General features: G+C 52.7%; 6 protein-coding genes and 1 pseudogene across 6 annotated transcripts; 4 read left to right on the forward strand and 3 right to left on the reverse strand.

Moving 5' to 3' along the window:
• Window positions 1-3,731: 3,731 nt before the first annotated feature.
• On the reverse strand, window positions 3,732-4,433 carry LOC117436969 (feather keratin 1-like; annotated as a pseudogene).
• A 2,235-nt stretch (window positions 4,434-6,668) lies between these two features.
• Window positions 6,669-7,254, reverse strand: LOC117436482 (feather keratin 1-like). The gene is made up of 2 exons (XM_034064658.1): window positions 7,220-7,254; window positions 6,669-6,991 (listed from the first exon to the last, which is right to left on the reverse strand). Exon 2 carries the CDS (start codon window positions 6,969-6,971, stop codon window positions 6,669-6,671), a length of 303 nt encoding a protein of 100 aa, XP_033920549.1. The 5' UTR covers window positions 6,972-6,991; window positions 7,220-7,254.
• A 2,319-nt stretch (window positions 7,255-9,573) lies between these two features.
• On the reverse strand, window positions 9,574-10,186 carry LOC117436413 (feather keratin 1-like). Its single transcript, XM_034064438.1, has 2 exons — window positions 10,152-10,186; window positions 9,574-9,923 (listed from the first exon to the last, which is right to left on the reverse strand). The coding sequence occupies exon 2, from the start codon at window positions 9,901-9,903 to the stop codon at window positions 9,589-9,591; it is 315 nt and encodes a 104-aa protein (XP_033920329.1). The 5' UTR covers window positions 9,904-9,923; window positions 10,152-10,186; the 3' UTR covers window positions 9,574-9,588.
• A 1,934-nt stretch (window positions 10,187-12,120) lies between these two features.
• Window positions 12,121-13,116, forward strand: LOC117436689 (feather keratin 1-like). The gene is made up of 2 exons (XM_034066339.1): window positions 12,121-12,155; window positions 12,376-13,116. The coding sequence occupies exon 2, from the start codon at window positions 12,396-12,398 to the stop codon at window positions 12,696-12,698; it is 303 nt and encodes a 100-aa protein (XP_033922230.1). The 5' UTR covers window positions 12,121-12,155; window positions 12,376-12,395; the 3' UTR covers window positions 12,699-13,116.
• Window positions 13,117-15,032: 1,916 nt separating this feature from the next.
• Window positions 15,033-15,613, forward strand: LOC117436588 (feather keratin 1-like). The gene is made up of 2 exons (XM_034065496.1): window positions 15,033-15,067; window positions 15,291-15,613. Exon 2 carries the CDS (start codon window positions 15,311-15,313, stop codon window positions 15,611-15,613), a length of 303 nt encoding a protein of 100 aa, XP_033921387.1. The 5' UTR covers window positions 15,033-15,067; window positions 15,291-15,310.
• Window positions 15,614-20,592: 4,979 nt separating this feature from the next.
• Window positions 20,593-21,217, forward strand: LOC117436277 (feather keratin 1-like). Its single transcript, XM_034063976.1, has 2 exons — window positions 20,593-20,617; window positions 20,846-21,217. Exon 2 carries the CDS (start codon window positions 20,866-20,868, stop codon window positions 21,178-21,180), a length of 315 nt encoding a protein of 104 aa, XP_033919867.1. The 5' UTR covers window positions 20,593-20,617; window positions 20,846-20,865; the 3' UTR covers window positions 21,181-21,217.
• A 2,319-nt stretch (window positions 21,218-23,536) lies between these two features.
• Window positions 23,537-24,137, forward strand: LOC117436280 (feather keratin 1-like). Its single transcript, XM_034064028.1, has 2 exons — window positions 23,537-23,561; window positions 23,785-24,137. The coding sequence occupies exon 2, from the start codon at window positions 23,805-23,807 to the stop codon at window positions 24,117-24,119; it is 315 nt and encodes a 104-aa protein (XP_033919919.1). The 5' UTR covers window positions 23,537-23,561; window positions 23,785-23,804; the 3' UTR covers window positions 24,120-24,137.
• Window positions 24,138-25,020: the final 883 nt, after the last annotated feature.

Consider the following 25,020-nt stretch of genomic DNA (forward strand, 5'->3'; position numbering starts at 1 on the left):
CTGGTGATGACGTGCTGTAGTATGGAATATCTCTTTGGCTAGCCTGTGTCAGATGTGCTATCTCTCCTTCCTCCTGGACACCTCTCCTCCCTGGCACAGCATGAGGTCCAGAAAGTCCTTGGACAAACCAAACATTTGAGTAGTAACTCAAAAAATACTTGCTATCAGCAACCGTTCCCAGCTTGAAAGTCAAAACACAGCACTGCACCAGCTGCCAAGAAGGAGAAAAATGACTGTTACTGCTGAATCCAGGACACCCACCAAAAGCTGGGATAGCCAAAATCCGAGCAAGAGTTGACTGAACAGTGACGTGCACCCCAGGATGCTGTTTGCCCTCTTATCTGCCAGGGCACACTGCTGACTCCTATTGAACCTGCTGCCAGGCAGCACCCGCAGGTGCCTTTCTGCAGGGCTGCTCTCCAGGAACTCTTCTCCCAGGCTGTGCTTATGTGCAGCATGGCTCCATCCCAGGCACAGAATCCAGCATTTGTGCTTCTGAAATTTCCTGCCGTTGATGGCTGCCCAATGCTCCAAGCTACCGAGATCCTTCTGCAAGACCTCTTATCCCTCAAGAGAATCAACAGCATCTCCCGGTCCCATCAGCAAACTTGTGAACAGTGCATTCAGCTGCTGCCTGTAGATGTGTGGGAAAAATGCTGTTCCGAAATGGCCCTGAAATGGAGCCCTGAGGACCACTGGAGGGGACCATTCACAAAGCACATCTAGCCCCATTCACTAGGACACCTTTGGCCCTGTCCTTCAGCAGTTCTTTATCCAATATGTCATGTACCTCTCATCCTACATCTGAATAATTTGTTCTGGACGATGTTGTGAGGGAGAAGAGTTCAGCCAGGGCAGATGCAAGATCCTGTTTCTGGAGAGAAGTGTCCCTGTGTAGGAGGAACATCTGGGGGATTAATTGTTTAGAAACCATCTTAGCAGAGAAGGACCTGGTGGTTGTAATGGAGAGCAAACGGAACATGAGATGGCAACGTTCCCATGTAAAAAAAGGGTGCACCAGTCTCCATGGCTGCTTTCAGGAGTGTTGCACTGGTTAACGGTAGGGGACCATCCCTTTCTACCCAGAAATAGTGAGGACAATGCCATGTGGGATTCATTTCTTGGCTCCCCAGTGAGGAAGGATTTCGATATAATGGACCAAGAGCAGTACACGGTCACCCAGAGACTGGAAAGTCTGCATCACTGTTCATAGAGAAGAGGCTGGGAAGTGAGCCACCCAAGAGAGAAGGATGTGCAGGGGGCCCATCATCAATGTGAATTAACCCCTGATGGCAGGGAGAGAAGTGGTGGGAACCCAGGTCTTGTCACTAGTGTGCACATGGAGAAGAGGCCCTGGGTACAAGGGGAAGGAGATGGGATTGCATGGGCAAAGCAGGAAAGCCTTTTTCCCTGTGTGGGTGGGCAAAGAGTGGAAGAGTCGGTGGAGTCTCTGTACTGGCAGCTGCTGAAAACCCAACTTGCCATGGTCCCACAACACACAGCTCTAGTTGCTCTGTTTAAGAAAAGAGATTAAAGCATGTTCCGTGGAGAGGTTCCTGCTGTTGAAAGTGATTGAGAGGAGACTCAGGCTGGGATGCTGGAGAATTTATTGAGACAAAAGAATGAAAATGGAAAAGCACCAAAAGCCCCAAGTGGAAGTGAGGCAGCCTGAGATGCAAGGAGTGCGACGGTGAGCAGAAGACTGCTGCTTGCAGTACATGTTGGCAGAGCACTGAGTTCTTCCTGCCCTGCAGTACAAGCAGCATAGCAGTTGTCCCCCAATAGTCTTTGACTTGTGCAAAGGGGTTTGGAGCAGAGAGTCCTGGACACAGACAGAGAGATGCTGCGAAGAAAGAATTAGTACAACAGGAGGAGGTGCAGGGGCATCTCTTTCAGTGTCTTCACACTTTGTTGCCAGGTCTGTAAACCTGGCTTTGGGCCTTTCCCAGTGGGTGAGCTCTGTGTGTGTCCTGGTGCAATTGTGCTTGTGAGGTTGCCCCTGGCTGTAGTTGGTTTATGTGGAGGTGTTTTGGTAGACATTGGCCTGCTGTTTTCTCTTCATTGAGAATATGTGAGAAAGTATTTCCAAATCCCATAGAGCCTGTGGAAAGGATCCAGGTACGTTCCTGGTGAAAAAAGCCCCAGCATGGATCAGGTGAAGAGTGTGGGGGAAGGAAGAGACAAAGTGGGGTGAACTGACCCCAGTTCCCCTTCTCATCCCTCTGTGCTGTTTTGGGCAAGGGAGAATGTAATTTAGAAAGGAAGATGAACCCTGAAGCAGGGACAGGTTGGGAAAAGGTGTTTTCAGATTTGTTTCAATATCTCCTAATTCTACTCTGACTTTTGATGTTGAGAAATGGTTTTCCCCATATTAAGTCTGTTTTGCTGCCACTGGAAATCAGTGGGTGATCTCCATGTTCTTATCTCAATTTAGGAGACTTTCATCTTATTCTTCTGTCCCCTATCCTCTTGAGGAAGAAGAGTGATAGAGCAGCTCATTGAGCACTTGGTGCCCAGCCAAGTTCCACTCACAGAACCCCCATCTTTGCAGCAGAGCTGGATCAGAGGCTTGGTCCTGCACTTGTCCCCAGTGCCCCATGCAGGACTGTGCTGAGCCAAGGTGATGAGGATTGTGACCTCAGAGTGGGGGCATTCTGTGTGACCTCAGAGCAGAGGGGTGGTGTCTTGGGGTCCCCTGCAGAGGTTGTCCAGATACTTTGCAGCAGGGAGGATGGTGGTCAGGAGACCCTCTGCTTGGGTCACTGTTGGTCTTCCCAGTGAAGAAGTGATGATGACTTGGGGAAACTCAAAGTCATCATTTGTGTACCCAGTAGCAAGGCGAGACCATGGCCTGGAAAATCTGGTGTGTGTGGACTGGGGACCTTTCATCCAAAATGTCAGTGCAACAAGGACACATTCCTGGGTGAGAGGAGGATCTCAGAGCAGGAAGGGTTGTGACCTGCACACACTGCATGGGATACCCAAGGTCCTTGCAGCAAGGGGGGACTGGACCATGAATCTGTCTGTGGATGGCCCTGGGACTCAACCTGAATGGTCTCAGGAGTCTGTCGTGAGTCCATCAGAGGCATGCTCATGGGAGTGTTGTCATGTTCAAGGCTGTCTTTGAGCCACCACTGGCTCAAGACTGTCATTTTGTAAAAGCAACACAGGTACCTGTCCTTGCTGGTCATAGTGACATCCCAGGAGAATCCCTGTGGCCTTTTTCACCCACACTGAAGGCCTATTGAGCCCTGGTTTTGTGCTGCGTGATCTTGGAAAAGCTTTGGTAGAAGAACGGATAAGGAAGTATCAGATGTTGGGATGCAAGAGAACTTTATTGAGATAAAAGCATGAAAACGTACAAGCATAACAAGGAAGAGAGCTGAGATGCAAGTAGGGTGACCATGCACTGAGGTCTTCTGTATGCAGTAGATTTTGTCAGAGCACTGAGGTCTTCCTGGCTTGACTGCAGAAGAAGCGACTGGAGGTCCCCAGATGCAGTTTATCTTGTAAGATGCTGGTATGGCACACGGTCCTGTGCAAAGCAGATGGGGTGGTGCAGAGAAGGAATTTGGAGAAGAGGAAGACATCCATGGGCAATGTTACCAGGCAGCCTGGGTAGGCCCTTTCCTGCTTGCTTTGTGCAATAAAAGAAGGAGCTGCAGAAGGTGAACTTGGCTGCCAGCATTACACCAGGCTTGCATCCTCAGTCCATGTCTTTGCTTCTAGAATGTACGTGAGTGGTTTCATGCGTGTTGTCAAGATCTCTTAGCAGATGTTGCAGCCTCTTCCTCTGCCGTAGCAGCCCAGGCCTCCGAAGCCGTAGCCAAGGCCATAGCCGAAGCCCCCAGAGGAGACGGGCACTCCCTGGGCACCCAGGACGTTGCCCACGGCAGCGGATGAGGAGGATCCGACGGCGGTGCTCTGGGGGAAGGAGCTGAGGATGGGTCCTGGCAGGGTGACCAGCACGGCGGGAGGCTGGATGACGACGCGGGAGTCCTGGCACTGCCTGACACAGGGCTCGTTGCAGCTGTTGGCCAGCGGGGTGGGTCCGCAGGGGCGGCAGAGGTCGTAGCAGGCCATGTGTGTGGTGTGGAGGGGCCCTGGCACAGGACAGGAGAGGAGAGGAGAGAGGGTGATGGGAGAGCGGAGGGCGTGGGGGTGCGAGGGGCGGTGGTGCAGGAGGGCGAGGCAGTGGGGAGGCTGTTGTGGGGCTGTGGGGCTGGGGAGGCGTGAGGGGTGCTGAGGCTGGGGCAGAGTGTGATGGAAGAGCTGGGGCAGGGGGTGAGGAGCAGAGGGCAAGGGGCTTGAGGCTCACCTTGTTGAGCACGCAGGAGAAGGCGTCAGCAGGGGCGAGTGAGGGATAGAGGTGCTGGGCCAGCTTTTATGCTGGTCCTGCAGTGCCCGAGGGGGCTGAGACAGTCTCTGTGCATGACAGCATGTTTGTGCAAGCAGCTGGTGCGTGTCAGATCCTGGCAAGCAATTAGTTGTGGTTGTGTTTTCTTCCAAGAATTCTGGAAGGTCATGTCCTCCTGTTGAGGACGTGTCCTTCTGGCCATGGCGGCAGCTTTCAAGCATTAGAGACCAAAGGCTTGGGTTTGATGGTCTATGTCAGGGCATTTGGCAGACCATGCAAGAAAAGCACTGGAGAGGTGGGGTTGTCGTCAGTGATGTAGTCGTGTGGCACTCGTTTGTTGTGGTTTGTTGGTGCCTTATGAAGAGGTGGTCCCATATCTACGCAGCCCTGTCAGGCTGCTCTGGCCTTTGTAGTTGTAGTGTGTGAGGAGCTGCCCTTTCCATTGTGTTCCATCCCTCCCTGTCTTGATGTCAGGTCACTAAGCCTGGCTTTAGGCCTTTCCCATGGGGTGAGCGCTATGGGTGACTTGGTCACCTTGTGCTTGTGAGGTTGACCCTGGGTGTTGTGGGTTGACGTGGAAATGGTTTGGTAGGCATAGGGCTGCTGTGGTGGTTCTGTGAGAAGATGTCAGAAGCTTTCCCCAGATCTGCTAAGGTTGTGGGAAGATTGCACATAAGTTTGTGGAGGGCTGTTTCCTGTGGAAGTAGCCCCGAGATGGACTAGGGTAATATTGTGAGTGGGAAGGAAGAGCAGCAAGACCATGGGGTGAACTGAGCAGAGTTCCCATTCCTATCCCTCTGTGTTATTTTGCAGAAGGGCGTCAGAGATTTAGAAGGGAAGATGAACCTTGCAGCAGGGAGAGGTTGGAGGAATGTATTGTAATAGTTGTTTTCATTTCTCTTAATTCTTCTCTGACTTTTGATAAATTAATTTCCCTGAGTCAAGTCTCTTTTGCTGCCACTGTTACCTGGAGAGTGATTTCCATGTCCTTATCTTTACTTGGGAGTTTCTTCCTCTCCCCAGTTGAGGAAGAGGAGTGATAGAGCAGCTCAGTGAGCACTTGGTGCCCAGCCAAGGTCAAAGCATCTCAGAGCACCATCTTCACAGGAGAACAAGGTTACAGGCTTGCTCCTGCACCTTGTTCCCAGTGAGCCATGCAGGGTCTTGCAGAGCCAAGGTGTGGAGGATTGTGACCTCACACTGTAGGCTTTGTGTGTGACCTCAGAGTAGAGCGATGTTGGCTTGGAGTCCCCTGCAGAGTTGTTCCAGAAACAGAGCAGCAGGGAGGATGTTCTGTCTGGAGACCCCCTGCACTGTTGGAGCCTGCAGTGAAGAGGGTCTGGTGGCCCTCTAAGCATCCCAGCAAAGCATCATATGTGAACCCCATTTCAAGGTGAGACCATGGCCTGGAGACTCTGACATGGGTGGAATGGGGAAAATGTTGCCAGAAGATCAGTGCAACAGGAACACACACTGGGGTCAAAGGAGGATCCCAGAGCAGGAGGGTGGAGACGTGGGCACCCTGCATGGGATACCCGTGGTCCTCGTAGCAGTAGGGGGGGTCCATGGGACCCCACCTGAATGGTCTCGTAGGGCTGGGATGCCATCATCACTGTCATCCATAGGGGAGCATAGGCATGTTCAGTGCTTATTTTGTGCCAGTTATGGGCTTGTGTCATATTGTGGAAGGCCTCCATGTATCAGTTTCGTTTGTTGCTGGTTGTGGTGGCATATTTCCTAGGAGAGACTTTGTGGCTGTTGTTCACACACCCTGATGGCTTTTGAGCCCTAGCGTTGTGGTGCATGAAGTTGGAAGAGCCTTGGTAGAATTAAGGAAGAGGAGGCATCAAAGGCTTGAATGCAGAAGAACTTTACTGAGAACAAAGTGTGAAATTGTAAAAGCATAAGGTTGTAGAGAGCTGGTCTAAGGTGTGGGTAGGATGACCATTCACCGAGGTTTTCTGTTTCAAGTACATGCTCACAGAGCCCCGAGGTCTGCCAGCCCTGAACGGGGAGGAGCCCACTAAAGGTCCTCTGAAGCTTTCTTAGCTTGTGAGATGCTGGTTGAGACAGAAAGTACTGGGCATAGCAGATGGTTGATGCAGAGAAGGAAGTGGGAGGAGGAGCTCATTGGGCCATGTTAACAGACACCCTAGGCTGGCCCCTGCCCTTCTTCCTTTCTTAGTGCCCTGACAGAAGGAACTGTGAATAGGAAATATACGTATCAGGAACAGCCAGGACATGCATCCTCAATCCTTGCCCGGGCTTCCATAGCGTGTGTGGCTGGTTTCAGGCATGTCGTCAAGGGCCCTTAGCAGATGTTGCAGCCTCTTCCACGGCCATAGCAGCCCAGGCCTCCGAAGCCGTAGCCGAAGCCCCCAGAGGAGACGGGCACTCCCTGGGCACCCAGGACGTTGCCCACGGCAGCGGATGAGGAGGATCCGACGGCGGTGCTCTGGGGGAAGGAGCTGAGGATGGGTCCTGGCAGGGTGACCAGCACGGTGGAAGGCTGGATGACGACGCGGGAGTCCTGGCACTGCCTGACACAGGGCTCGTTGCAGCTGTTGGCCAGCGGGGTGGGTCCGCAGGGGCGGCAGAGGTCGTAGCAGGCCATGTGTGTGGTGTGGAGGGGCCCTGGCACAGGACAGGAGAGGAGAGGAGAGGAGAGAGGGTGATGGGAGAGCGGAGGGCGTGGGGGTGCGAGGGGCGGTGGTGCAGGAGGGCGAGGCAGTGGGGAGGCTGTTGTGGGGCTGTGGGGCTGTGGTGCTGGGGAGGCGTGAGGGGTGCTGAGGCTGGGGCAGAGCGTGCTGGAAGAGGCGGGGCAGGGGGTGAGGAGCAGAGGGCAAGGGGCATGAGGCTCACCTTGTTGAGCGTGCAGGAGAAGGCGTCAGCAGAGGCGAGTGAGGGACAGAGGCGCTGGGCTGGCTTTTATGCTGGTCCTGAAGTGCCCGAGGGGGCTGAGACAGACTCTGTGCATGACAGCATGTTTGTGCAAGCAGCTGGTGCGTGTTAGATCCTAGCAAGAAATTAGTTGTGGTTGTGTTTTCTTCCCAGAATTCTGGAAGTTCATGTGCTCCTGTTGAGGACGTGTCCTTATGGCCATGGCGGCAGCTTTCAAGAAGTAGAAGCCAAAGACTTGGGGTTGATGGTGCATGGCAGGGTATTTGGCAGGCCATGCAAGAAAAGCATTGGAGAGGTGGGGTGTCATCTGTGATATCATCCTGTAGCACTCGTGTGTTGTGGTTTGTGGCTGTGTTGTGCAGAAGTCGCCCATGTCCTTGCAGCCCTGTCAGGCTTGTATGGCCTTTGGGGCTGAGCTGCCTTTGAGGGACTCTCCCTTCTTTCACATTCAGTCCCCTTGTGCCTTGCTGCCAGGTAACAAATCTTTCTGTGGGCCTGTCCTTTTCTGTTTGGTGAGCTCTGTGGGTGTCGTGGTTACTTTTTATGCTTGTAAGGTTGTACTTGTAATGGGTTTATATGGGAAGGTTCTGTTAGAAGATGCAGAAGGTTACCCCATGTGTCAGAGAGCCAGTTTGAAGAACACGCATTGAGTAAATTCATGGAGCTCTGTTTCCCTTGGAAGGGATTCCAGAATGGAGGAGGGAAAGAGTGTGAGGACCAAAGAGCATTAACAACAATGTGTGTTGAACTGACTACAAGCCCCATTCCTCATCCCCATTTGCAGGTTAGGGGAAGGAATATGAGGGAAGGTGAACATAGAAGAAGGTTTGGGGAAGGTGTTTCAAGATTTGGTTTATTTCTCATAATTCTACTCTGACGTTTTTAAAAAGTAATTTAATTTTGATCAATTAAGTTGTACGAGTCAAGCCTGTTTTGCTACCAGTGATGTGATCTCCTTCCTGTGAGTGATCTCCGTGTCCTTATTTTAATTTGGAAGCCTTTTCTGATATTGCTGTCCCCCTACCCAGTTCAGGAAGAGGAGTGATAGAGCAGCTCAATGAGCACTTGGTGCCCAGCCAAAGTCTATGAAGACAGACCCCCATCTTTGCAGCAGAAATGGGTCACAGGCTTGGTCCAGCACTTGTCATAAGTGCTCCATGCAGGGCTGTGCTGAGCCAAGGTGAGGAAGACTGTGGTCTCACAGTGGGGGCTTTCTGTGTGACCTCAGAGCAGAGGGGTGGTGTCTTGGGGTCCTCTGCAGCGGTTGTTCAGAGATTCTGTAGAAGGGAGGATGGTGGTCAGGAGACCCTCTGCTTGGCTCCCTGTTGATCTTCACAGTGAGGAGGTGCTGATTGCTTGGGGAAACTCCAAGTCATCATTTGTGGACACCACAGGAAGGTGAGACCATGGCCTGGAATATCTGGTGTGTGTGGAATGGGACCTTTCATCCAGAAGGTCAGTGCAACAAGGACACAGTCCTGGGTCAGAGGAGGATCTCAGAGCAGGAAGGGTGGTGACCTGCACACACTGCATGGGATACCCAATGTCCTTACAGCAAGGGGGGACTGGACCATGATCGTGTCTGTGGGTAACCCTGGGACTCCACCCAAATAGTCTCATGAGTCTTCGGCCACTCCATCAGAGGCATGCTCATGGGAGTGTTCTTATTTTCAAGACTGTCTTTTAGCCAGCACTGGCTCAAGCCCCTGTCACTTCGTGAAAGCACCGCAGGTGCAAATCTTCGTTGGCTGTGGTGGCATATTTCCCAGGAGAATCCTTGTGGTTTTTTACTGACACTGATTTCCTGTTGAGCCCTGGATTTGTGGTGTGTGAACTGGGAACATACTTGTAGAAGAAAGGGAGAGGAGGTGTCAGAGTTTGGGATGCAAGAGAAATTTATTGAGATAAAAGCATGAAAACATACATGCATAAGGAGGAAGAGAGCCGAGATGCACCTAGGGTGTCCATGCACTGAGGTCTTCTGTATGTAGTAGATTTTGTCAGAGCACTGAGGTCTTCCTGACCTGACTGCGGAAGAGCCAACTGGAGGTCCCCTGATGCTGCTTAGCCTGCAAGATGATGGTACGGCACACGGTACTGCACAGAGCAGATGGGATGGTATAGAAAAGGAATTTGGAGAATAGGAAGATATCCATGGGTGATGTTACCAGGCAACCTGGGCAGGCCCTTTCCTGCTTCCTTAGTGCCATAAGAGAAGGAGCTGAGGAAGGTGAATTGGTGTGCGAGCATTAACACAGACATGCTTCCTCAGTCCATGTTTTTGCTTCTAGAATGTATATGAGTGCTTTCATGCGTGTTGTCAAGAGCCCTTAGCAGGTGTTGCAGCCTCTTCCACCGCCATAGCAGCCCAGACCTCCGAAGCCGTTGCCAAGGCCGTAGCCGAAGCCCCCAGAGGAGACGGGCACTCCCTGGGCACCCAGGACGTTGCCCACGGCAGCGGATGAGGAGGATCCGACGGCGGTGCTCTGGGGGAAGGAGCTGAGGATGGGTCCTGGCAGGGTGACCAGCACGGTGGAAGGCTGGATGACGACGCGGGAGTCCTCACACTGCCTGACACAGGGCTCGTTGCAGCTGTTGGCCAGCGGGGTGGGTCCGCAGGGGCGGCAGAGGTCGTAGCAGGCCATGTGTGTGGTGTGGAGGGGCCCTGGCACAGGACAGGACAGGAGAGGAGAGGAGAGAGTGTGATGGGAGAGCGGAGGGCGTGGGGGTGCGAGGGGCGGTGGTGCAGGAGGGTGAGGCAGTGGGGAGGCTGTTGTGGGGCTGTGGGGCTGTGGTGCTGGGGAGGCGTGAGGGGTGCTGAGGCTGGGGTAGAGCATGCTGGAAGAGCCGGGGCAGGGGGTGAGGAGCAGAGGGCAAGGGGCTTGAGGCTCACCTTGTTGAGCGCGCAGGAGAAGGCGTCAGCAGAGGCGAGTGAGGGACAGAGGAGCTGGGACTGCTTTTATGCTGGTCCCCGAGGGGCGGGACAGCCTTTGTGCATGGCAGCATTTGTCAGCAAGCAGCTGGTGCGTGCCACAGCCTGGCAAGTCATGAGGTGGGCCATATTTTCCTTCCCACAACGCTTTCTTTGCATGTCCTCTGTTGAGGACGTGTCCATCAGGCCCTGGCTGCAGCCTTCAAGTGCAAATATTAAAGGGAAATGCTTGGTATTGATGGGGCATTTGATGACACTTGGCAGAAGATGTAACCAAAGCTTTGGAGAGGTGGGTTGTTGCTGGAGATGTCATCTCTTAGCACTTTTGTGGTGTGGTTTGTGGGTGCCTTGAGACTATTGGGCTCCATGTCCTTGCAACCCTGTCAGGCTTTTCTGGATTTTCTAGCTGTCCCTTCCATTGAATTCGGTCTCTCCCCTCCTTGTTGCCAGGTCACTAAGCCTGTCTTTGGGCCTTTCCCATTGTATGAGCTCTGTGGGTGTCCTTGTGTCCTTGTGCTCGTGAGTTTGTCACTGGTTGTAGTTGGTTTACGTGGAAATGTTTTGGTAGGCATAGTCCTGCTGTGTTGGTTCTATGAGAAGATGGCAGAAACTTCCCCCATATCTGATTAAGGTTGTGGGAAGGACCCAAATAAGTTCTTGGAGGGCTATTTCCTGCAGAAGCGGCCTCATGATGGAGCAGGGGAAGAGTGTGAGGGGGAAGGAAGTATGGAGGCAATGTGGTGTGAACTGAGCAGAGTTCCCATTCCTATCCCTCTGTGCTATTTTGCGCAAAGGAGTCAGAGATTTAGAGGGGTAGATGAACCTTGCAGAAGGGAGAGGTTGGGAGAAGGTATTTTAATATTTGGTTTTATTTCTCCTAATTCTACTGTGACTTTTAATTTTGATAAATGAATTTCGGTGAGTCTCTTTTGCTGCCACTGTTACCTGGTGAGTGATCTCTATGTCCTTATCTCTACTTGGGATCTTCTCCCCTATCCAATTGAGGGAGAGGAGTTATAGAGCAGCTCATTGAGCACTTGGTGCCTGTCCTGGTTTGAGCACAAGCAGTCATTTTTCTCCTTCTTTGTAGCTGGTGCAGTGCTGTGTTTTGAGTTTCGGGTTGAAAACGGTAGCTGATAGCAAGTATGTTTTGAATTACTGCTCAGGTGTTTACCTTGTTCAAGGCCTTTTCTGAGCTCATGCTCTGCCAGGGAGGAGGGGAGGCTGGGAGGAAGCAGAGACAGGACACCTGACCCAGGCTAGCCAAAGAGGTATTCCACAACATAGCATGGCATACCCAGGAGGTAACCAGGAGAAACCAGGAAGGGCTGGAGCTCTGGGGGGATGGAGGAGGTATTGGCCCATGCTCGGTCGGGCAGGGTGGGGTGAGTTATGGGTCGGTGGCTGGTGAGGTGTTGTATTCTCTTCACTTGTTATTCACTTTATCATTATTATTTGTAGTAGTAGTGGCAGTAGTGATTTGTGTTATACCTTAGCAATTAAACCGTTCTTATCTCAAACCGTGGGGGCTACATTCTTTGGATTCTTCTTCCTAACTCTCTGGAAGTTGCGGGAGCAACGGGGGGAGTGAGTGAGCGAACTGTGCGGACTAGGTTTTTAACCACGACAACACACCAGCTCTCCAAAATTTGGTTGTATCTGCTGCTAAATGTCATGAACTGCAGCATAAACACAAGGCTTTTAGCATTTAATATTTATACTTAAAAGCTGCCGCCAGGGCCAGATGGACACGTCCTAAAGAGAGGACATGCAAAGGGAGTGTTGTGGGAAGGAAAACACGGCCCAGCTCATGACTTGCCAGGCTGTGGCATGCACCAGCTGCTTGTGACAAATGCTGCCATGCGCAAAGGCTGTCCCGCCCCTCGGGGACCAGCATAAAAGCCGGCCCAGCTCCTCTGTCCCTCACTCGCCTCTGCTGACGCCTTCTCCTGCACGCTCAACAAGGTGAGCCTCAAGCCCCTTGCCCTCTGCTCCTCAAACCCTGCCCCGGCTCTTCCAGCACGCTCTACCCCAGCCTCAGCACCCCTCATGCCTCCCCAGCCCCACAGCCCCACAACAGCCTCCCCACTGCCTCGCCCTCCTGCACCACCGTGCCTCGCACCCCCACGCCCTCCGCTCTCCCCACACCCTCTCTCATCTCCTCTCCTCTCCTGTCCTGTGCCAGGGCCCCTCCACACCACACACATGGCCTGCTACGACCTCTGCCGCCCCTGCGGACCCACCCCGCTGGCCAACAGCTGCAACGAGCCCTGTGTCAGGCAGTGTGAGGACTCCCGCGTCGTCATCCAGCCTCCCACCGTGCTGGTCACCCTGCCAGGACCCATCCTCAGCTCCTTCCCCCAGAGCACCACCGTCGGATCCTCCTCATCCGCTGCCGTGGGCAACGTCCTGGGTGCCCAGGGAGTGCCCGTCTCCTCTGGGGGCTTCGGCTACGGCTTCGGAGGCCTGGGCTGCTACGGTGGTGGAAGAGGCGGCAACATCTGCTAAGGGCCCTTGACAACACAGCTGAAACCACTCACGTACATTCTAGAAGCAAAGACATGGACTGAGGATGCATGTCTGCGTTAATGCTGGCACACCAGTTCACCTTCTGCAGCTCCTTCTCTTGTGGCACAAAGCAAGCAGGAAAGGGGCCAGACAAGCTGCCTGCTAACATCTAATATGGATGTCTTCCTCTTTTCCAAATTCCTTCTCTGCTGCACCTCATCTGCTCTGTGCAGTACTGTGTGCCGCACCAGCATCTTACAGGATAAACTGCACTGAGGGACCTCCAGTGGGCTCCTGCCCATTCCAAGCAGGAAGACCTCGGTGCTCTGACAAAATCTGCTGCGTACAGAAGACCTCAGTGCATGGTCACGCTACTTGCATCTCAGCTCTCTTCCTCCTTATGCTTGTACGTTTTCATGCTTTTGTCTCAATAAATTTCTCAGCATCCCATCCTCTCACGTTTCCTCGCCCTTTCTTCTACCAAAGCTGTTCCAAGTTCATGCAGCACAATCCAGAACTCAACAGGCGATCAGTGTGGGTTGAAAAGGCCACAGGTATTCTCCTGGGAAGCTTCTCACTATGACCAGCAAGGACTGGCACCTGCGGTGCTTCCACAAAGTGACAGAGGTTTCTGCCAGCACTGGCTCAAAGACAGTCTTGAACATGACAACGCTCCCATGAGAACACCTCTGATGGAGTGGCCACAGGCTCATGAGACCATTCAGGTGGAATCTGGGGTCACCCACAGAGACACTCATGGTCCAGTTCCCCGTTGCTGCAAGGCCCTTGCGTGTCCCATGCAGTGTGTGCAGGTCACCACCCTTCCTGCTCTGACATCCTCCTCTGACCCAGGAGTGTGTCCTTCTTGCACTAACCTTTGGCATGAAAAGTCCCCAGTCCACACACCAGATTTTCCAGGCCATGCTCTCACCTTACTATTTGGTACACAAATGATGCCTTGGACGTTTCCCAACCACCTGCCCCTCTTCCCTGCAGAGTCCAAGAGTGACCCAAGCATAGGGTCTCCTGACCACCATCCTCCCTGCTACAGAATCTCTGAACAACCGCTGCAGGGGACCCCAAGACACCACCCCTCTGCTCTGAGCTAACACAGAAAGCCCCCACTGTCAGATCACAGTTTCCCTCAACTTGGCTTAGCACAGCCCTGCATGGGGCACTTATGACAAGTGCTGGACCAAGCCTGTGACCCATTTCTGCTGCAAAGATGGGGGTCTGTGGTCATAGACTTTGGCTGGGCACCAAGTGCTCATTGAGCTGCTCTATCACTCCTCTTCCTCAAATGGGTAGGGGGACAGCAATATCACAAAAGGCTCCCAGATTAAGATAAGGACATGGAGATCACTCACAGACAGGAGATCACATCACTGGTGGCAAAACAGGCTTGACTTGTACAAATTAATTGATAAAATTAAAATACTTTTTAAAAACATCAGAGTAGAATTATGAGAAATAAACCAAATCTTGAAACACCTTCCCCAAACCTTCTTCTATGTTCACCTTCCCTTATATTCCTTCCCCTAAGACACAAATGGGGATGAGGAATGTGGCTTGTAGTCAGTTCAACACATATTGTTGTTAATGCTCTTTGGTCCTCACACACTTTCCCTCCTACATTCTGGAATCCCTTCCAAGGGAAACAGCGCTCCATGTATTTACTCAATGTGTGTTCTTCAAACAGGGTCTCTGACACATGGGGTAACATTTTGCGTCTTCTAACAGAACCTTCCCAGATAAACCCATTACAAGTACAACCTTACCAGCATTAAAAGCCACAACGACACCCACAGAGCTCACCAAACAGGAAAGGACAGGCCCACAGACAGGATTAGTGAGCTGGCAGCAAGGCACAGAGGGACCGAATGCGATGGAAGGGGCAGTCCCTCAGAGCCAGCACAGCCCCAAAGCCCAGACCAGCAGACAGGATTGCAAGGACATGGGGCCACCTCTTCCCAACAGAGCCACAGACCACAAAACACGAGTGCCACAGGATGACCTCAGGGATGACACCCCCACCTCTCTAATGCTTTTCTTGCATGGTCTGCCAAATACCCTGCCATAGACCATCAACTTCAAGACTTTGGCATCTAGTACTTGAAAGCTGCCGCCATGGCCAGAAGGACACGTCCTCAACAGGAGGACATGACCTTCCAGAATTCCTGGAAGGAAAACACAACCACAACTAATTGCTTGCCAGGATCTGACACGCACCAGCTGCTTGCACAAACATGCTGTCATGCACAGAGACTGCCTCAGCCTCCTCGGGCACTGCAGGACCAGCATAAAAGCCGGCCCAGTGCCTCTGTCCCTCACTCGCCTCTGCTGACGCCTTCTCCTGCGCGCTCAACAAGGTGAGCCTCAAGCCCCTTGCCCTCTGCTCCTCACCCCCTGCCCCGGCTCTTCCAGCACGCTCTGCCCCAGCCTCAGCACCCCTCACGCCTCCCCAGCACCGCAGCCCCACAGCCCCACAACAGCCTCCCCACTGCCTCGCCCTCCTGCACCACCGCCCCTCGCACCCCCACGCCCTCCGCTCTCCCATCACCCTCTCTCCTCTCCTGTCCTGTCCTGTGCCAGGGCCCCTCCACACCACACACATGGCCTGCTACGACCTCTGCCGCCCCTGCGGACCCACCCCGCTGGCCAACAGCTGCAACGAGCCCTGTGTCAGGCAGTGCCAGGACTCCCGCGTCGTCATCCAGCCTCCCGCCGTGCTGGTCACCCTGCCAGGACCCATCCTCAGCTCCTTCCCCCAGAGCACCGCCGTCGGATCCTCCTCATCCGCTGCCGTGGGCAACGTCCTGGGTGCCCAGGGAGTGCCCGTCTCCTCTGGGGGCTTCGGCTACGGCTTCGGAGGCCTGGGCTGCTACGGCCGTGGAAGAGGCTGCAACATCTGCTAAGGGTACCTGAAAACATGCATGAAAGCATTCATATAAATTCTAGAAGCAAATACATGGACTGAGGATGCATGTCTGCGTTAATGCTGGCACCCAAGTTCACCTTCTGCAGCTCCTTCTCTTGTGGCACAAAGCAAGCAGGAAAAGAGTCAAACAAGCTGCCTGGTAACATCTAATATGGATGTCTTCCTTTTTTCCAAATTCCTTCTCTGTTACACCTCATCTGCTTAGTGCAGTACTGTGTGCTGCACCAGCATCTTACAGGATAAACTGCATTGGGAGACCTCCAGTGGGCTCCTGCCCATTCAAACCAGGAAGACCTCGGTGCTCCAAGAAAATCTACTGCATATAGAAGACCTCAGTTCATGGTCACCCTACTTGAATCTCAGTTCTCTTCCTCCTTATGCTTGTACACTTTCATGCTTTTATCTCAATAAAGTTCTCCTGCATTCCAGCCTCTGAAACCTCCTTGCAATTTCATCTACCAAAGTTCACGCAGGACAAAGCCAGGACTCAAAAGGCTGTCAGTATGGGTGAAAAAGCCACAATGATTCTTCTGGGAAATATGGCACCACAACCAACAAAGACTGACACCTGGGGTGCTTTCACAACGTGACATGGGCTTCAGCCAGTAATGGCTCAAAGACAGTCTTGAACATGACAACACTCCCATGAGCATGCCTCTGATGACGTGGCCACAGACTTATGAGACCATTCAGGTGGAGATCAAATGCCACTCACAGGGACAGCCATGATCCAGTCCCCCTTGTTGCAAGGACCTTGGGTATCCCATGCAGTGTGTGCAGGTCACCACCCTTCCTGCTCTGACATCCTCCTCTGACCCAGGAGTGTGTCCTTCTTGCACTGACCTTCTGGATGAAAGGTCCCCATTCCACACACACCAGATTTTCCAGGCCATGGTCTCAACTTGCTGATGTGACCACAAATGATGACTTGGGGTTTCCCCAAGCAGTCAGCACCTCTTCAGTGTGAAGACCAACAGTGACCCATACAGAAGGTCACCTGACCACCATCCTCCCTGCTACACAATCTCTGGACAACCTCTGCAGGGGACCCCAAGTCACCATCCCTCTGCTCTGAGGTCACACAGAAAGCCCCCACTCTGAGTTCGCAATCCCCCTCACCTTGGCTCTGCACAACCCTGCATGGGGCACTGAGGACAAGGCTGTGACCCAGTTCTCCTGCAAATATGGGGGTCTATCGTCAGTAAACTTTGTGTGGGCACCAAGTTCTCACTGAGCTGCTCTATCACTCCTCTTCCTCAAGAGAACAGGGGAAAGAAGAATGAGACGAAAGTCTCCTGAACTGAGATAAGAACATGGACATCGCTCACTGGGTTCCAGTGGCAGGAAAACAGACTTAATATGGGGAAATTCATTTATCAAAATCAAAAGTCAGAGTACAATTATGGGAAATAAAAACAAATCTTCAAACGCCTTCCTGCAATCTCTCCCTTCTGCAAGGCTCATCTTGCCTCTAAATTCCTTACTCCCTTGCCCAAAACAGCACAGAGGGGTGAGAAGGGATGAGAAAGGAAACTGTGGTCAGTCCACCCCACGTTGTCTCTTCTTTCCCCCTCACACTCTTCCCCTGCTCCATACTGGGGCTTCTTCCACAGGAAACAGCACTCCAAGAACTTATCTGTGTCCTTCCCACAAGCTCCATCAGATTTGGAGAAACCTTCTGGCATCTTCTCACAGAAGACAAAACAGCAGCCCAATGTCTACCAAAACATTTCCAGGTAGAATCCACTACAGACAGTGACAACTTCACAAGCACAAGGGCAGAAAGATTCCCACGGAGCTCACCCCACGGGAAAGGCTCAAAACCAGACTTACTGACCTGCCAACTAAGTGGGAAGAGCCTGAAGGAGACAGAAATAGAAGTCTCTAAGAGCCAGAAGAGCCCCAGTGCCCAGACCAGCCTGACAGGGCTGCAAGGACATGGGGCCCTCGCTTCACAACACAGCCACAAAAAGGAACACAGGAGTACCACAGGATAATATCACTGCTGACACCCAACCTCTCCAAAGCTTTGGTTACATCTTCTGCCAAGTGTCATGAAATGCCCCATCAATACCAAGCCCTAGGCCTTTAATATTTATACTTAAAAGCTGCCGCCATGGCCAGATGGACATGTCCTCAACAGAGGACATGCAAAGGGAGCTTTGTGGGAAGGAAAACACGGCCCAGCTCATGACTTGCCAGGCTGTGGCACGCACCAGCTGCTTGCTGACAAATGCTGCCATGTGCAAAGGCTGTCCCGCCCCTCGGGGACCAGCATAAAAGTCGACCCAGTGCCTCAGCAGGCCTGAAATTCAGGAGAGAATGGGCCCACCTCGTGGTGCCTGGTCACATGGCTCATGGACCTCTTCTTCTTCTCCAGCTTCCTTCTCTGCATTTCCCATTCTGATCCAGTCCACTTCTAACACTATCTCACAACCGAAACCCCACTGGGAATCTCTAGTGCACTGCTCACTCTGCGGGACACAAAGACCTCAGGATTCAGGCAGTACCTGCTACACTCAGGGGACCTGGCTGATGCTTGCCCTACTTTTAGTTCACTCTGCTTCCCTTGGTTCTCCTGCCTTTTCACCATTTATTTCATCAATAACCACCCACTCCGTCCCAGCTTCAGACACCTCCTCTTCTTCACTTCTCCCAGTGCTCATCCAGCCTCACACAGCACAAAGCTAGGGCTCACTAGGCCATCAAGCTGGCAGAAAATGTCCACCAGACCACTGTAATGGACAAAATCCCCTGCAAAACCCTCCTGTGGCCTTCCAGCAAACACAACAGCTCTTCCTTTCTCAAAGACCTTGCAAACGTTCATGCACTTCTACCCACATCTTGGACACAAGCTCTCCATGGCATCACATACTTCACAAAGTCTCTTTCAAGCACAACTAGATGGCCATCACAACAATCAGAACCATAGCAAACACAATCATTTAGTGCACAGGGGACCACTGGGGATCATCTCTTTCAGACCAGAATCCTCAAGCATGGTCAGCATAAACACTCTGTCAACGATGTCCAGTCAGGTTTTCAGTACCTCCAAGGATAGAGACTCCAACACCTCCCTGCACAACCAGTGCCACTGCTGATCACAATCGCATTGAAGAAGTGTTGCCCTCTCTTCCAAAAAAAAGGTCTCGTCTTTACAGCTTCCCCCAGTCAGCCTTGCCCTGGACATGGCACTGATGAGAACATTCTCTCTCCTTTGTCTTCATTCTCTCCCACTCAGGATACAGGCACATTGCTGACATCTGCCCTGAGCAGCCTTGCCTCCTAGCTGAAAAAAACCCTCCCACCACTCTAAGCTTTTCCTCATAGCAAGGATCTTCCAGTCCCTACAGCGTTTTGGTGGTCCTGTATTGGACTGGCTCATTTACATACATGCCATCTTCCAGTGAGAAGCTCTCAACTGGACATAAGACTCCACACAAACCACACCAGCATTGAAGAGAACAAGAACACCCCCACACACACCACCAACAAAACTGCTAACAAATCTGTTTCCATTGCTGTCATGGGGTCTCTTGGACTCTTTTGCTGCAAGGGTGCATTGCTGCACCATCTTCAGCTTCTTCTCCACCAGCACCACAAAACTGTATTCAGCAAAGCTGCTTTCCAGCCTCTCAGTCTCCAGTATATTCTGACAACACGCACCATTCCTCCCTACATGGAAAACTTGTCGTTTCTTCCTTTTGAACTTCAGGAGATTCCCATCTGCCCATTCTAAAGCACCTCCTCTTCCTTCTGTTGGGGGTCGAGCATGGGCGCTTGAACAGGCCTACAGCAAGCTGTGAGAAAGTGAACTTATGACCCCAGGTTAAAAGAAGAAGAAGTGTCAAGATCAGCAAAACAGGAATGCAATAACAAGATGCCAGTAATTGCAAAAGCATGATGTAACGCTAAGCTGAAGCGAAGGTTTGAAACCAATCAGGAAAGGTAAAGGGGAGCGTGTATGCCTCGTGGACAAAGCGAGGCAGCCAATTAAGTAATGCGTGATCGCGTGTAAGACAGTATATTAAGAGCAGCCTTGTAAGCAATAAACGGAGCTTTTGTGAACATACATCGTATCGGTGTTTTCTCCCCTCCACCTGACCGCGGCACCCTCTACATCATGGCACAACCATCCAGCATCTCAGCCCCTCCCCAGATTTTGCATCATCTCTAAACCTGCTGAGAGAGCACTCAAGCCAGCTGCCCACAAACACCCGTGACCCCACACCCCTTGACCATGCAAGGGCAGAAAGCATCAAAGGCTTTGCAAGAACACTGAGGTAAACAACAGAACAGCACTCTCCTTGACCAACAAAACGTGACTTTTCAAAGTAGAACACCATTACAAAGGTTGTCTACTTACAAGGTGCCCCACATCAAGCACTGCATCAAACCAGAGGACAGGCTGCAAACATGCAACTTATAAAAGAGGGGAGCTCTATGACTGGGCCAACATAAACTTTTGGAATGATGGGAAGTGCTCCCCACATCACAGGAATAATCAGATCTCAAGCACAGTTTCCAGGACCACAGCCTGCTGTTGCAAACTGCCCTACCCTGACACAGTTATGAGGACAAGGGAAACCTCTTCACAAGGCACCCACAAACCACAGCACACGAGTGCCATGGGATGACCTCACTCATACCACCCCACCTCTATAACGCTGTGGCTGTGTCTGCAGAGTGCCCTGACAGACAATTTCCATGCAAACCGTCCCAAACACACCCTGTCACTTGAAGGCTGCTGCCAGGGCCTGATAGACACGTCCTCAACAGAGGACATGCAAAGGGAGTGTTGTGGGAAGGAAAAGACGATCCAGCTCATGACTTGCCAGGCTGTGGCACGCACCAGCTGCTTGCTGACAAATGCTGCCATGGGCAAAGGCTGTCCCGCCCCTCGGGGACCAGCATAAAAGCCAGCCCAGTGCCTCTGTCCCTCTCTCGCCTCTGCTGACGCCTTCTCCTGCACCTCAACAAGGTGAGCCTCAAGCCCCTTGCCCTCTGCTCCTCACCCCCTGCCCCGGCTCTTCCAGCACGCTCTGCCCCAGCCTCAGCACCCCTCACGCCTCCCCAGCACCACAGCCCCACAGCCCCACAACAGCCTCCCCACTGCCTCGCCCTCCTGCACCACCGCCCCTCGCACCCCCACGCCCTCCGCTCTCCCATCACCCTCTCTCCTCTCCTCTCCTGTCCTGTCCTGTGCCAGGGCCCCTCCACACCACACACATGGCCTGCTACGACCTCTGCCGCCCCTGCGGACCCACCCCGCTGGCCAACAGCTGCAACGAGCCCTGTGTCAGGCAGTGCCAGGACTCCCGCGTCGTCATCCAGCCTCCCGCCGTGCTGGTCACCCTGCCAGGACCCATCCTCAGCTCCTTCCCCCAGAGCACCGCCGTCGGATCCTCCTCATCCGCTGCCGTGGGCAACGTCCTGGGTGCCCAGGGAGTGCCCGTCTCCTCTGGGGGCTTCGGCTATGGCCTTGGCTACGGCTTCGGAGGCCTGGGCTGCTACGGTGGTGGAAGAGGCTGCAACATCTGCTAAGGGCCATTGGCAACACGCATGAAACCTCTCACATACATTCTAGAAGCAAAGACATGGACTGAGGATGCATGTCTGCATTAATGCTGGCACCCCAGTTCACCTTCTGCAGCTCCATCTCTTGTGGCACAAAGCAAGCAGGAAAGGGCCTGCCCAGGTTGCCTGGTAACATCGCCCATGGATATCTTCCTATGCTCCAAATTCCTTTTCTGCACCATCACATCTGCTCTGTGCAGTACCGTGTGCTGTACCAGCATCTTGAAGGCTAAGCAGCATCAGGGGACCTCCAGTCGGTTCTTACCCAGTCAAGACAGGAAGACCTCAATGCTCTGACAAAATCTGCTGCGTACAGAAGACCTCAGTGCATGGTCACCCTACTTGCATCTCAGCTCTCTTCCTCCTTATGCTCGTACGTTTTCATGCTTTTATCTCAATAAAGTTCTCCTGCATCCCAACCTCTGACACCTCCTCTCCCGTTCTTCTACCAAAGCTGTTCCCAGTTCACACAGCACAAATCCAGAGCTCAACAGGAAATCAGTGTTGGTAGAAATGTCCACAAGGATTCTCCTGGGAAATATGCCACCACAGCCAACAAAGACTTGCACCTGGGGTGCTTTCATGTAGTGACAGGGGCTTGAGCCATTGCTGGCTAAAAGACAGTCTTGAACCTAACAACACTCCCATGAGCATGCCTCTGATGGAGTGGCCACAGACTCATGAGACCATTCGGGTGTAGTCCCAGGGTTACACACAGACACGATCATGGTCCAGCCCCCTTGATGCAAGGACCTTGAGTATCCCATGCAGTGTGTGCAGGTCACCACCCCTCCTGCTCTGAGATCCTCCTCTCACCCAGGAATGTGTCCTTGTTGCAATGACCTTCTGGATGAAAGGTCCCATTCTACACACACCAGATATTCCAGGCCATGGTCTCACCTTGCTATTGGGTCCACAAATGATGACTTGGAGTTTCCCCAAGCCATCAGCACCTCTTCACTGTGAAGATCAACACTGACCCAAGCAGAGGGTCTCCTGACCACCATCCTCCCTCCTACAGAATCTCTGGACAACCGCTGCAGGGGACGCCAAGATACCACCCCTCTGCTCTGAGGTCACACAGAAAGCCCCCACTATAAGGTCACAGTCTTCCTCACCTTGGCACAACAGAGCCCTGCATGGGGCACTTATGACAAGTGCTGGACCAAGCCTGTGACCCATTTCTGCTGCAAAGATGGAGGTCTGTGGTCATAGACTTTGGCTGGGCACCAAGTGCTCAATGAGCTGCTCTATCATTCCTCTTCCTTAGCTGGGTAGGGGGACAGCAATATCACAAAAGGCTCCCAGATTAAGATAAGGACATGGAGATCACTCTCAGGCAGGAGATAACATCACTGGTAGCAAAACAGGCTTGACTCGTACAAATTAATTGATCAAAATTAAATTACTTTTTAAAAACGTCAGATTAGAATTATGAGAAATAAACCAAATCTTGAAACACCCTTCCCAAACCTTCTTCCAAGTTCACCTTCCCTCATGAATTACACATTCCCTTCCTCAAAGCCGCAAATGGGGATGAGAAATGGTGGTTGTTGTCAGTTCAACACACATTGTTGTTAATGCTCTTTGGTCCTCACACACTTTCCCTCCTCCATTCTGGAATCCCTTCCGAGGGAAACAGCGCTCCATGAATTTACTCAATGTGTGTTCTTCAAACTGGCTCTGAAACATGGGGTAACCTTCTGCGTCTTCTAACAGAACCTTCCCAAATAAACCCATTACAAGTACAACCTTACCAGCATTAAAAGCCACAACAACACCCACAGAGCTCACCAAAGAGGAAAGGACAGGCCCACAGATAGGATTAGTGAGCTGGCAGCAAGGCACAGAGGGAGCAAATGTGGTGGAAGGGGCAGTCCCTCAGAGTCAGCACAGCCCCAAAGGCCAGACCAGCCTGACAGTGCTGCAAGGACACGGGGCTACTTCTGCACAACACAGCCACAAACCACAAAACACGAGTGCTATGGGATGACATCACTGAAGACACCTCCACCTCTCCAATGCTTCTGTTGCATGTTCTGCCAAATATCCTGACATGCACCATCAACCTCATGTCTTTGGCCTCTAGTTCTTCAAAGCTGCCGCCATGGACAGAAGGACACGTCCTCAACAGGAGGACATGAACTTGCAGAATTCTTGGAAGGAAAACACAAACACAACTAATTGCTTGCCAGGATCTGACAGGCACCAGCTGCTTGCACAAACATGCTGTCATGCACAGAGACTGTCTCAGCCCCCTTGGGCACTGCAGGACCAGCATAAAAGCCGGCCCAGCGCCTCTGTCCCTCACTCGCCTCTGCTGACGCCTTCTCCTGCACCTCAACAAGGTGAGCCTCAAGCCCCTTGCCCTCTGCTCCTCACCCCCTGCCCCGGCTCTTCCAGCACGCTCTGCCCCAGCCTCAGCACCCCTCACGCCTCCCCAGCACCACAGCCCCACAGCCCCACAACAGCCTCCCCACTGCCTCGCCCTCCTGCACCACCGCCCCTCGCACCCCCACGCCCTCTGCTCTCCCCACACCCTCTCTCCTCTCCTGTCCTGTCCTGTGCCAGGGCCCCTCCACACCACACACATGGCCTGCTACGACCTCTGCCGCCCCTGCGGACCCACCCCGCTGGCCAACAGCTGCAACGAGCCCTGTGTCAGGCAGTGTGAGGACTCCCGCGTCGTCATCCAGCCTCCCGCCGTGCTGGTCACCCTGCCAGGACCCATCCTCAGCTCCTTCCCCCAGAGCACCGCCGTCGGATCCTCCTCATCTGCTGCCGTGGGCAACGTCCTGGGTGCCCAGGGAGTGCCCGTCTCCTCTGGGGGCTTCGGCTACGGCCTTGGCTACGGCTTCGGAGGCCTGGGCTGCTACGGTGGTGGAAGAGGCTGCAACATCTGCTAAGGGCTCTTGACAACACGCATGAAAGCACTCATATACATTCTAAAAGCAAAGACATAGACTGAGGAAGCATGTCTGTGTTAATGCTTGCACCCCAGTTCACCTTCTGCAGCTCCTTCTCTTGTGGCACAAAGCAAACAGGAAAGGGGCCAGAAAAGCTGCCTGATCACATCTAACATGGATATCTTCCTCTTCTCCAAATTCCTTCTCTGAACCACCCCATATGCTTCACACAGTACCGTGTGCCACACCAGCATCTTACAGGATAAACAGTATTTGAGGACATCCAGTGATCTCCTGCCCATTCAAGCAGGAAGACCTTGGTGCTCTGACAAAATCTGCTGCGTACAGAAGACCTCAGTGCATGGTCACCCTACTTGCATCTCAGCTCTCTTCCTCCTTATGCTTGTACATTTTCATGCTTTTATCTCAATAAAGTCCTCCTGCATCCCAGCCTCGGACATCTCCTTGTTCTTTCTTCTACCAAAGTTGTTCCACGTTCACGCAGCACAAATCCAGGACTCAACAGGCCCTAAGTGTGGTGAAAAAGGCCACAAGGATTCTCCGGGCAAATATTTCAGCACAAACAACAAAGACTGACACCTGGGGTGCTTTCACAAAGTGATTGGGGCTTAAGCCAGTGCTGGCTCAAAGACACTCTTGAACATGACAACACTCCCATGAGCACACCTCTGATGGAGTCACAACAGAATCATGAGACTATTTGAGTGGAGTCCCAGGGCCACCCAAAGAGAAACTCATGGTCCAGTCCCCACTTGCTGCAAGGACCTTGCATGTCCCATGCAGTGTGTGCAGGTCACCACCCTTCCTGCACTGAGATCCTTCTCTGACCCAGGACTGTGAACTTACTGCACTGACCTTCTGGATGAAAGGTCCGCATTCC

The sequence above is a fragment of the Melopsittacus undulatus genome, chromosome 1 (genome assembly GCF_012275295.1).
Source record: "Melopsittacus undulatus isolate bMelUnd1 chromosome 1, bMelUnd1.mat.Z, whole genome shotgun sequence".
In the NCBI taxonomy this organism is placed as follows: domain Eukaryota; kingdom Metazoa; phylum Chordata; class Aves; order Psittaciformes; family Psittaculidae; genus Melopsittacus; species Melopsittacus undulatus.